Below are 13,421 nucleotides of genomic sequence, written 5' to 3'. Positions count from 1 at the left end.
GTCCTCTGCTTTTGACTTCTGCCTACTTTTTCCACCTCCCTCTCTTGCCATCTAATTGCTCAGTTACTATATCCACTGTTGAGCTCCATTGTTAGTATTTTGGCTGTCACCCTCACACTTTGCTTTCAGGCTCTTGTAGATCCTTATCGTGTTTTCGCTGCCTTCTAATCTCTCTCTCTTCCTCTGGCTGCTTCATTGTTCACTCTCCACATAAGACCTGTAGAAATTTAAGCCATTGAAAAATCAGTAAATAGCCCAGCCAGCACAGATTTACAGTAATCATCTGGCATTACATGTGTATGACTTGCAAGCCCATTATACTTTTAGAAATTACAATATAGTTTAATGCTGAGGCTGAGCTCCCTTAAGGGGTATAAAATTTAGTTACTGTCTGTCCAACACCGATTCCCAACAGTTTTGGGTCACCAAGCTTTTGCAGAAGGAGCTAAAATAATTAAAGCTGGATAATCCCCACGCACTTCACCTAATTTGGATTTTGCTTTGAAGCCTTCTGATTTTATTTTCCCCTGCATTTCATGTCTGAAAATTGGGGATTGTTAATTAACAGCATCTGGATTTGCAGTACCAGATATTGGTTCCAGTATAATTAGTGGGGAGCAGTCTGGAAGGATGAAAACGTGGGGGGGAAATGACTAGATTTCTGCAATTCTCCAATACTGAAGTTGGAGAATAAGGACCAGTGTGTGCTTTATATCTAAAGTCTAGTTTATATGGGCAAAAGATGCTGTCTCTATTGTGTATGATGTGATGTGATTAAATTTTTTTGGGTGAATTAAAAAATCTCTTCTGTTGACATAGGATATAATCAAAGAATGGAAGAAATGGGCTTGAAGGTGGCCAAAAAAATCTGCAGAATTTCCCAACAAACATTAAATGAAGTTCTCTTCACTAATGTCACATTTATATTGCATTTCAGTGGATGTGATTTTAGATTCTGTTGACATGGTGGATTTAATTGGCTGCAAATGCCAGAGTACATACAGGACTAATGTTCTGTGCTGTGGCCCTCAATAGTACTGTATTGAATATAATGTACCAGCAGCTTTAATGAAAACACCTGGGTAATGGTTTGGCTCTTTTTGGAACCAGAATACACAAAATGGTGTTTTAAAAAAAAAAATAAGATCTTGGTGTAGACTGCTTTTTGAGGATTTTTTGGTTTAAAAATACAAATGTTTAAGATTTAGTTTTAACAATTTAGTTGTGAAACTAAATGTTACTAAATGTACTGGTTTCTGAAACCTTGCACAAAGCTGAGTAAAGATGGTAAAACTTGTTCCACTGTAATGAACATGTGCAATGACCAGTCAATTTACAAGCCAGGAACTATTAGAAAACATGTAATGTACTGTACTTCTAAATGCTAGCAAGTCCCATTGATTTTTTTTTTCTTCCCAGTGCCAGTGTGTTAACAATGGGAGCTCTGCTGTTCTGATTTATCTGCTGATTTAAGATCTGTCTGCATTTATTTACATTGTGATGCTGCTGCTGCTGATATTTAATTTCCTCCCCCCCTCTACCCTGCTGCCCCCAGTCACTGATTGTCTTTTGAAGAAAATATTTGTTCTCCTTTCAAAACTTGGTGAAATTGCCCACTTCCTGCTCCACTGCTGCAAACTGGTTCTGCTAAAGCTGCAGGATGCTCTTATTTATCAAAAAATATCTCCAAATCAGCTGAAGTGGAAAACAAACTGCATCCAGTTGCTAAACCTCCAGCAAGTGTGACCACTTTGCAGATAACCATCATCTGTTTTATAGATGTGGCAAACAAGTTGCTATAATTGAACAGCAATCTAGTTCTAATCTCTCAAATTGAGTGACCGATCTAAAGGTTAACCAATAAGGATATTTCATTTAGATTCAATTATGCAACAAAATTGATTTAATTGTTTTTTTCTTTAACCCCTTACACTGGCTACATTAGAATATTCTATTTTTTTTTAAATCGCCGATCTAAAGATCTTTGAGCTCAAAGTTATGACTTTAATTAGTTAGTAATTAAACTAGATTGAATTGTGTCTTTGTTTTGGGAAGTAGCTTGTTATGAAGAACCCGTGTGGGGATTGTGCTGTTTTTGAACCATTGCATAATGCTGGCAGCTTTTCTTTCAATTCAGTCGTGCCCTGTTTCCGAAGGTAGATTTCAATTTCAAGACAAACTCGCTATGCTAGATTTATTTTAAATGTGGCTAAAAGACATGGGTGTTCTTAGTGATGGTCCGTTTTAATCTAATCTTCAACTTCTCTATTCTCTGGGAACGGATTTAAGTCCACTGTAAATCGGGTTTATTCTGCACTGCGCAATTTGCTTCAATCAGCTTTTAAAAGTATAAGTGCACTGTCTGTTCTGAATCCATTACTGATTGTCTCCAATTCCACAGGGGAATAAAGCACCAAAAGATAAATAAATCCTTTGGCAGTGACCTAGCTGGTTCTCTGTAATTTCAGTCGTGAAGGCTCTGAAATTTGTTTAGTAATGGCAAAATATCACATGGAAGCCAATGATGGCAAGTGTTTTTTTTTTTTTGCTACTAACCTCTTCCAATATCATAAAATTATCAGATAACTCCAAGATCCAGTCATCTTGGTGCTGAGCTGGAATGAAGAGATTCCACTGAAAATAAACTTGATTCAATCCTTCCTTGGCTGACCTTGCATTTTCCATCCTCCATTAAACTTGTCATCTAAACTTCTGTCTGTATCGTAACTTGCACCAAATGCCACTTATCCATCACGCCTGTAATCACTAATCTACTTGGGCTCTTGTTCTGGCCAGTGCTTTTATTTTAAAATTCTCATGCTAATTTTCAAATCCCTACATGGCCTCAAACCCTATCTCTCTAACCACCTTCAACCTTATAAACCCTTCATGTTCTCTGCTTTCCAATTTGGGCCTCTTGCACATCCCCAGTTTTTTTTTTTTGCTCCAAGCTTTTTAGTCCTTCTCCAATATCTCCTTATGTGACTCCATGCCAGATTTTGTTTTGATCCTGTGAAACCCCTTTGGATGCTTTACTATATTAAAGGCATTAAATCAATGGAAGTTGGCGAGTCAGACTAAGGGCCTGCAATTCTTTGAGACGTTCATAAAACTTAGTTTTCTAAATTGCTGTATTCATTTGCTGCCTCTTCAAATTGAGTACCCTATTCCCCACTTATATTGGTTACCCTGATCCATTTTGCTATTCAAACACATTTCACTTTTTGAATTAAGCTGTTCTGATCTGTTTCTGTGCTGTATGACTGGTTTTAGTGAACAAGTTTTCCCCCACTTCAACTTTTGTGACCGAACTACCCTCTACCATTTCATTGCACAATCCAGCAAACAAGCTGGCAGAAGAAACAATTTGATTTTCTACTCCTTTCATGTCTTTTGCCAGGTGCAAAAGGCTTCACTGCCAATTAACTACCTTTTTGAAGTGTTACTTGCTTTTGAAGGCAAAAAGGCAGAGACAAGTGTGTTGCTGCAAAGCACTTCACACTTGGCCTTTTTGGAGGAGTAAAATTGATCGTATCTGAACTTGCTGGTGTACACATCTGTTCAGTTTTCATTGCCTTTGAGAAATGAAGAGCATTTCTTTTTAAAGAATTTTGAGTGACAAATTGAGTTTTAGGGTGGGAGGACTGGAGAGTTGTCACTTAAATATATTTTGAACTCTTTTTTTTTTTTTTTCCCCCCCCACCCCCATAATATATACCAGATAATTTTGCCCTGTTCACCAGAGTTAGGTGTTTCAGTAGTTTTTTTGGTTGATTACATACTTAAATGTTGACTTTAGCATCCATGTTGCTTAATACTTCTAGTTTTCTTTTACACAGCACTCTAGCTGAAAATCATTTAGAGACCAACTGCTGCATTCACTATTGTACAAAATATTTCCTCCTACAGTTGGGAAAGGGGAGATTAAGAAAATAATATATGAAGGTGCCATTTGTTACTTTTTCCTATTGAGTTTACAACTACTGAGGCACTTAAATACTTTTATTTAAAAAAAAAACCCTCAGGATATTTATGTTCAGTCTTTTACTTCGCACAGTTTTTAACATTTCAGTAGCTGATTTCTTGAGGTTAATTTGTCTTTCTGGTATGTGGATATGTTTGATAATGGGACTTTTTTCCTTTTTTAAACACTGACATTTGCGCGCTCCTCTAAAGCAAGACCTGAATGTACAGTAGAAATGCCAGTTATTTTTATGGTGTCAGTGAAGTTCAAGAAAGATAATTAGTGACTGCAGTTTAAACACTAAGCTAAAAACACTGCCCTTCATGAAAGGACATAAAGCCAATCATGTTTTCTATTCCTGGTCTTGCTGTTCATGCAAGATTCATCCAAATAGTATGTTGAGGGAAACCTTAAGGTGGGAAGGGTAATATTTAACCTCTGGAGGGTAGGCTCAAATCAAGACTTGATTAGTACTAGAACTACCAATTTTGCTTTATACAGAATAATCCATGTACTTGCCTACAAACATTGGAGGCCCTTACAGTCCAGAATAAAACTGCTTTTGCCAGAGTTTCTCCACTGGAGCCCAGTCAGATCTGACTCAGGATTTGCATCAGTCTGAAGCAAAATCCACACCACAACTCAACTCTTGTGTAAATGTACTCCAATGAAATAATTGGCATAATTTAATATATGTGTAAACTGCTGCAAATAACAAAATCTTACCTTTTTTGAGTTAACAGAACAGCTGAACTATCTGAAGTGTGCTTTTATTTTAAGTAGCTGGGTCTTTAAACACAAGTTCTTAAATGCCAACAAACTGGTTATCATTTCCTCATTTAAACAGTTAATAGATGTCCTCAAAAAAACAAACTATTGATTTATAGTCCAGTTACCAATCATTGGGATGAATGTTCTGTATAATAGGGAGGGGAGAAAATATGAACCTTCTAACCTGGGCTAGTGTCAGTTAACAGTGAGGTTTGATGCAAACCTGATTAGAAATGTACTGTTCAATTACTAGTGTAAGCAAGATTTCCTAATATCAGCTCTATCTAAAATACTTTTGTCAGACCCATCCATCAAAAAAAGTTTGCAATCACTTGTTTGAAGCTTTAACGACTTATTGCCAAATTGGGGACAGGTTTTATCAGTGGACCTGTGAAGAGTCAGCAAACTAAAAGCCTTCACTACATCAGTTTGGACCTGCTTTGAACCCAGTGTGCAAACTCACTGCACCACCCAGCCCATTCAAAATGCAAGTTGCCATTAAATTGGAATCTGGATGACATACTGGGTGCGAAGTGTGTGTGACAGTGACACTGTCCCCCTGCTCTTGAGGTTGGACCTGTGGCCTGTTGCCCTTCTGTGTTCACTTTCTTTCTGTATTGTCACATTGCCTTTGCTCAATTGACTGTGTATGTATGCTTTTTAGATCATTATCATTTCAAATAAACACCATAATTTATCCATATGGGTAAGACTTCAGCATTGCATCTTCCAATGTGGTGTGCATAATGCCTTTCCAGCCCTGATTGATTATGTAAGTGGCAAGAAAATATTTTATAAATTAATGTAGCCTAATGACCATATTGACTTTTTTTTTTTAAAAAAAAGTGAGACCACCTGGTATTTTACCCTCTTCACTGCCCAATACTGAATGGACGATCTACTTCCCAGTCAATGACTCCTTTCCATTATGAATGCTTTAAATATTGCTACTCAAGTTGGCTGACATCACCAGCACTTTTTTCTTGCAGTTTAGTTACTGTCTTGCAACAGCTTTGTTGCTCTGATATATTTTGTTTTAAGGTGCCTTGTGTTGAGTAGGTTCATTGTAGCATTTCTGTTCTGGCTGCAAATGGCTTCCTAGAGGACACTTTCTTTTCTTGCTCCTTAGCTTTGATAGAAGTCAAAAGTCCAGTTGTGCAAAAGAGGTTTTCTTGCTCTTGCCTACAGCATTCTTGACTTGTGTGGCTTTCACACTTAAGAACTGTCATAATTTGTCACCAGTGTGGTAGTGGATATTTATTTACATGGATGAATGGTCGTTTTTTTTTTTGATACATTTCTATCTGTCTTGATGGTTTTTGTACCATAACTTTAGGAAACCACTTGGATTGCGATTGCACTATATTTTAATCACGTGCATTATACAGTACTCTGTACTTTTTCACTCGGTATGTAGTTACATACCATACTGCTGTGATTGTGGAAAATTAAAAGATTTGACTTGATGAAATATTGGACTTTGAATTTTGTTTGAAATGTGTTCAGCTCAATACGTAACATTTTTAAACAAGATTTTGAAAATACCCTCAAGTCAGTGGTAATCGAGTCATCTAATCCTTATTTTCTTGCCATCCCATACAAAAGCATGAGTGGGAAATTGAATTTTTAAAGCTGCTGAATGGTAAAGCCTTTGAGAAAATTTATTAAACAATACCCAAAAAGTTCACACTTCACCCACGCCCACACACAAGATGGAGATTAATACCATACATTTCGATCTGATTGTTTGTTTTAAAGAGAGTCTCTCTTCCTCTGGCTTTCCAGCTCTTGCACTGAAAATGTCTCCATAAAACCCCTTATCAGAGACTTGGTTTCTGTCAAGTGACCAAAGTTTCTCCCATTGTGTTTAGTGTGGCCATTGTTCGACAATGTATTTGGATGTTGCTCATCTGTCATCTTGATAGTGGTATTTTTTCACACCTTTTAGCCTGAGTTTGAGTCTGGAGTCTGCAAAGTCAGTGTTGGCTACCCTTCAAGTTGGGCTATTAGCATTGGGCCACTTGCATTGCTAATGCTTTCTTCAACACTTGACCAGACATCATGATTGGTTCAGGGTTCCAGCAGTATGCCACCTGACCTCTTACTCCATCTTGTTTTGTAGCAAAAGGTGTCCATTTTGACCAATTCATCAGTTTATTTTATAGTTCATAATTTCTCAAGTTTAACACCAACAATAAATGCAAGGAGCTCATGAACTACTTTGTCACTAAAATTGAGACCATCAGATCAGCTGCCTCTGCCACATTCATCGTCAGTTATACAACACAAAAACAGGCCCTTCAGCCCATTGTCTGTGCCGGCCATCAAGTACCTAACTATTCTAATCCCATTTTCCTGCACTTGGCCCATAGCCTTATATGCTATGACATTTCAAGTGCTCATCTAAATACTTGTCAGGGTTCCTGCCTCTACCATCTCTTCAGGCAGTGCGTTCCAGATTCCAACCACCCTCTGGGTGGAAAAGATTTTCCTCAAATCCCCTCAACCTCCTGCACTTTTTTTTTTTTTTAAATCCATGCCCCCTGGTTATTGACCCCTCTGCTAAGGGAAAAAGTTTCTTCCTATCTAACCTAGCAATGCCCCTCATAATTTTGTATACCTCAATCATATCCCCCTCAGCCTTCTCTGCTCTAAGGAAAACAACCCTAGCCTTTTCAGTCTCCCTCATAGCTGAAATGCTCCAGCCCAGGCAACATCCTGGTGAATCTCCTCTGCACCCTCTCCAGTGCAATCACATCCTTGCTATAGTGTGCTGCCCAGAACTGTACACAGTACTCCAGCTGTGCCCTAACTAGTGTTTTAGACAGTTCCATCATAACCTTGTCTTTATTAACAGAGGCATAGAATACAAGTATCCAATGTGTTTTCCTAACCACCTTTATCTACATCATCTGCTACCTTCAGTGATCTATGGACAAGTACACCAAGGTCCCTCTACTTCCTAGGGTTCTACCATCCATTGTATATTCCCTTGCCTTGTTAGTCCTCCCAAACTGCATCACCTCACTTTTCTCAGGATTAAATTCCATTTGCCACTGCTCTGCCCGTCTTACCAGCCCATCTATATTGTCCAGTAATCTAAGGCTTTCCTCATCACTATTTACGACACCACCAATTTTCGTGTCATCTGCGAACTTACTGATCATACCTCCTATATTCACATCTAAATCATGAACGTACACTACAAACAGCAAGGGTCCCAGCACCAATCCCTGCAGTACACCACTGGTCACAGGCTTCCACTCGGAAAAAGAACCCTCGACCATTACCCTCTGCCTCCTGCCACTAAGCCAAATTTTGGATCCAATTTGCCAAATTGCCCTGGATCCTGTAGGCTCTTACCACCTTAACCAATCTCCCATGCAGGACCTTGTGTACAAAAAAAAAGCCTTACTGATGTCCATGTAGACTACATCAACTGCTTTTACCCTCATCTACACTTCGTCATCACCTCAAAATTCAATCAAGTTAGTCTGACACTATCTCCCCCTGACAAAACCGTGCTGACTATCCCTGATTAATCCCTGCCTCTTCAAGTGGAGATTAATCCTGTCCCTCAGAATTTTTTCCAATAGTTTCCCAACCACTGATAGATTCACTGGCCTGTAATTACTCAGTTTATCCCTGCTACCCTTAAATAATGGTACCACATTCGCTGTCCTCCAGTCCTCTGGTACCTCTCCTGGGGCCAGAGAGGATTTGAAAATTTGTCCCAGCCCCTGCAATCTCCTCCCTTGCCTCACATAACAGCCTGGGATACATCTCAAGTGGGACTGGGGATTTATCCACCTTTTTAAGCCTTCTAAAACATCTAATACTTCCTCCCTTTCAATGCTAATATGTTCAAGTATATCGCAATCCTCCTCCCTGATTTCTACACCTGCATCGTCCTCCATAGTGAACAGATAAAAAGTAATTCTTTAAAACCTCACCTATGTCCTCTGACTGACTCCACACACAGATTGCCACTTTAGTCCCTAATGGGCTCTACTCTTTCCCTGGATATCCTCTTGCCCTTTAATATATTTCTAAAACGCCTTAGGATTTTCCTTTATCTTGCCTGCCAGTGTTTTTTCATGTCCCCTCTTTGCTCTCCTAATTACTTTTTCTTAAGTACCCCGCCACCCCCCCCCCCCCCCCTACACTTTATACTCCTCTAGTGTCTCCACTGATTTCAGCACTCTGAATCTTCCTTCCACTAGCCCACCTGGCCAAACTTCCTATAATAATTCTCCTCCCCCAACCCCCCCGAACACACTCTCGTTTCTCTCCCATCTCTCTTCATTCCCTCTGAGCTCATCTTGTCTGAGATCCTCCTCCTGTTCCCTCTATCCTATTCCCACTAAACTGCTGTCATCACTCATCCAAAAAAAACCCTTGACCCAACTGCCCTTGTGAACTACCATCCCATCTCCAACCTGTCCGCTCCCAAATCTTTGTCATCGCCTTCCAAATCCAATCTCTCTTTCCTGGAACTCCAGGTTTGAATCCCTCCAATCAGGTTTCCACCCTGCCACAGTACCAAAATAGTTCTTATCAGTCACAAATGACATACAATGTGATGGTGACAAAAGTAAACTTTCCCTCCTCGTCCTTCTCTCTGTCGGCAGCCTTTGCTACATTTAACCACACCACCCTCCTTCAAAGCCTCTCCGCTGTTATGACCAAGGCAGGGGGAGTGTATATTTTTTTTTGTTCCACTTCTCTGCAGGTCACATGTATTTTTTTTTTCCATTACTGATATGGTCAATCATAGACTCTATTAAAGAAACCTGTTTGGCTTTTTCTGATTATTTTCAGTTTATTCTAAAACAAGACAAACGTGTGAAGCAGAATGCAGACTGGTTTCAATCTCACTTTGAAGAGCTGGAACCTGTCATAGCCGCTAAGCGCATTGCACTGCTGAACTACAAGAAAGCCCCCAGCGAGTTAACATCCGTAGCACTGTGCAGCGCTTCTGGCTGCTTTAAAAGAACAGCCAGGCGCTGCGCAAATGACTACTGGCAACACCTGTGCAGTCATATACAGCTGGCTTCTGACACCGGAAACATCAGGGGAATGTGTGATGGTATTGAGAGCATTTGGGCCAACCATCAAGAAGATCACCCCCCTCAAATCTAAATCAGGGGACACAATCACTGACCAACACAACCAAATGGACCACTGGGTGAAGCACTACCTAGAACTGTACCCCAGGGAAAATGTTACTGAGACCGCCCTCAATGCATTCCAGTCTCTGCCAGTCATGGATGAGCTGGACGTACAGCCAACAGAATCGGAACTCGGTGATACCATTGATTCTCTAGCCAGCGTAAAAGCCCCTGGGAAGGTCGGCATTACCCCTGAAATCAAGAGTGCCAAGCCTGCTATACTCTCAGCACTCCATGAACTGCTTTGCCTGTGCTGGGACGAGGGAGCAGTACTACAGGACATGCGTGATGCCAATATCATCACCCACTATAAGAACAAGGGTGACCACGGTGACTGCAACAACTACCATGGAATCTTCCTGCTCAGCATAGTGGGGAAAGTCTTCACTCAAGTCGCTTTAAACAGGCTCCAGAAGCTGGCTGAGCGTGTCTACCTTGAGGCACAATGTGGCTTTCGAGCAGAGAGATCCACCATTGACATGCTGTTCTCCCTTCGCCAGCTACAGGAGAAATGCCGCGAACAACAGATGCCCCTCTATGTTGCTTTCATTGATCGCACCAAAGCCTTTGACCTCGTCAGCAGACGTGGTCTCTTCAGACTACGAGAAAAGATAAGATGTCCACCAAAGCTACTAATACTATCACCTCATTCCATAACAATATGAAAGGCACAATTCGGCATAGCGGCGCCTCATCAGACCCCTTTCCTATCCTGAGTGGCGTGAAACAGGGCTGTGTTCTCGCACCTACACTGTTTGGGATCATCATCTCACGTTCATTCAAGTCTTCAGAAGAAGGAATTTTCCTCCACACAAGATCAGGTGGCAGGTTGTTCAACCTTGCCCATCTAAGAGCGAAGACCAAAGTACGGAAAGTCCTCATCATGGAACTCCTCTTTGCTGACGATGCTGCATTAACATCTCACACTGAAGAGTGTCTGCAGAGTCTCATTGACAGGTTTGCAGCTGCCTGCAACAAATTTGGCCTAACCATCAGCCTCAAGAAAACGAACATCATGGGACAGGACATCAGAAATGCTCCATCCATCAATATTGGCGACCACGCTCTGGAAGTGGTTCAAGAGTTCACCTACCTAGGCTCAACTATCATCAGTAACTTGTCTCTCGATGCAGAAATCAACAAGTGCATGGGAAAGGCTTCCACTGCTATGTCCAGAATGGCCAAGAGAGTTTGGGAAAATGGCGCACTGACACGGAACACAAAGATTCGAGTGTATCAAGCCTGTGTCCTCAGTACCTTGCTCTATGGCAGCGAGGCCTGGACAACGTATGTCAGCCAAGAGTGACAATTCATTCCATCTTCGCTGCCTCTGGAGAATCCTTGGCATCAGGTGGCAGGACCGTATCTCCAACACAGAAATCCTCGAGGCGGCCAACATCCCAAGCATATACACCCTACTGAGTCAGCGGCGCTTGAAATGGCTTGGCCATGTGAGCCGCATGGAAGATGGCAGAATCCCCAACGACACATTGTACAGCGAGCTCGTCACTGGTATCAGACCCACCGGCCATCCATGTCTCCGCTTTAAAGATGTCTGCAAACGTGACATGAAGTCATGTGACATTGATCACAAGTCGTGGGAGTCAGTTGCCAGTGATTGCCAGAGCTGGCGGGCAGCCATAAAGGCGGGGCTGAAGTGTGGCGAGTCGAAGAGACTTAGCAGTTGGCAGGAAAAAAGACAGAAGCTCAAGGGGAGAGCCAACTGTGTAACAGCCTCGACAACCAATTCTATCTGCAGCACCTATGGAAGAGTCTGTCACTCTAGAATTGGCCTTTATAGCCACTCCAGGCGCTGCTTCACAAACCACTGACCACCTCTAGGCGCTTAACCATTGTCTCTCGAGGCAAGGTGGCCAAAGAAGAAGAAAAAGATAAATATAATTTAATTCCTTATTTTAAATCTGCAACTGTGAAATCTCAAGTGAAGTCTAAACTATATCCATTGACTGTCCCCTAGTTACTTATTTATTAGGCTGACAGCATGAATTATTGCTTCTAGAACCATTATCGTATGACTACTACTTCTTTGGTCCTATCTTGTAAAAGGCTCTCAAGCATTTCCTCGCATGTTGATGTGGCTCATGACGTGGCCGATTATTCCTCTACTTCATAGTTAATTCTTGCTTTGAAAGTAAAATATCATTAGTTCTCCTCCAGCACCATGATGCACAACTTTGTTTAGAATGCAGTTTGACCAGAGCCCACCTATTTCAAGGTTTTAAAGATATATTTCAGCTGCTCTGTGTGGACACTTAATGTTTTGTTTTTCCATAACTTGTTTAGCTTATCTCAATGTAAACTGCATTTCCAATCTAGTTGGACTTCACTTGGAATTTGTCCCATTTTCATGTGAAGAATAACCTCACATTTTCTATTCTATTTTCCCTCTCCTCACCTCCCCATATTAACCTGCCACTTAAAGAATTCAGGATTGTGAATGGTCTTCTTGCAATGTCATTTAAAATATTTTAATCTTCCTTACAGGAACCTAAGTAGGTCCTTTAACCCCTTGAGCCTGTTCTGACATTGAATGAGATCATAGCTGAACAACTTAACTCCACCTTTGCTTCCAAGAATTTATCAATCTCACTCTTGAATATATTCAATGACTGAGCATCCACAGCCTTCTGTGGTAGAGAATTCCAAAGATTCAGAACTGTCTGGGTAAAAATAGTCTCTTCATCTCAGCCCTAGGAACAGGAGGAGGCCATTTAGCAATTCAAGACTGTTTCACCAGTCAATTAGATCATGGTTGATCTGTGACAAATCCTTATAACCATCTTTCCCACATAGCTTTTTGTTAGCCAAAAGAGATCAATCTTAGATTGAAAATTAATTATTGATCTAGCATCAATTTCTGTTTGTGGAAGAGCGTTCCAAACTTCTACCACCTTTGTGTGCAGAAATATTTCCCAATTTCACTCCTAAAATCTCAGCCCCTTTTCGAACACACTCCGGACCCAACAAACCAACAATAGCCCCACCTCTCGGCGGCGCACTTCCTGGTAGATTGCGAACATCACCAACCTCAATCTGGTAACTGACCCGAGTGGTGAAGTCCCAGGTATGAACTTCCCATGGAATATCTGGACAACCCTCAACTGCTTGAGGACAGGCCAGGGAAGATGTGGCCACTTACTCCACAAGTGGAACATGACCAGTTCACATTGTGACTGTGGCCATCCAAGTCAGAACATCAGCCACATGTTGAACTCTTGCCCTGAGAGATCCATTCCTGGTGGCATCACAACCATTCACACCATCAGCTGAAGCGGTTGCACTTCATATGAACATACTGTTACGACCAAGTGAGAAAGAGGTCTAGGGTTCCCTTTCAGCCTTCACCTGGTCTTACTGTAACAGGTTTAATTTTAAACACGCCCTGTTTAAAGCTCCCCCTTGGTGAATCCGTGTTCACCGCTTTCCAATTGTAAGGCAAAAAAACCAGTACAAACAGGTTTTCTTAGGTTTAAAGAAGAAAGGTTGAAATTTAT

The 13,421-nt window shown here is 41.1% G+C and overlaps 1 protein-coding gene across 4 annotated transcripts in view; it reads left to right on the top strand.

Moving 5' to 3' along the window:
- Positions 1–13,421, top strand: part of cd164l2 (CD164 sialomucin-like 2) — a 113,834-nt gene that overhangs the window by 62,937 nt on the left and 37,476 nt on the right. The window contains exon 7 of one of the 4 annotated variants that reach the window (XM_068011714.1): positions 820–6,175. The exons of the other annotated variants lie outside the window; for them this stretch is intronic. Coding sequence (XP_067867815.1) covers positions 820–826 — 7 coding nt within the window. The 3' untranslated portion in view covers positions 827–6,175. Of the gene's footprint in view, positions 1–819; positions 6,176–13,421 lie in introns of those variants that run through there. 4 annotated transcript variants of the gene reach the window in all.

This window comes from Heterodontus francisci, chromosome 31 (genome assembly GCF_036365525.1).
Source record: "Heterodontus francisci isolate sHetFra1 chromosome 31, sHetFra1.hap1, whole genome shotgun sequence".
NCBI classification, from domain to species: domain Eukaryota; kingdom Metazoa; phylum Chordata; class Chondrichthyes; order Heterodontiformes; family Heterodontidae; genus Heterodontus; species Heterodontus francisci.
The sequence above is the reverse complement of the archived record's forward strand: the minus strand, read 5'-3'. Positions and strand labels throughout refer to the sequence as shown.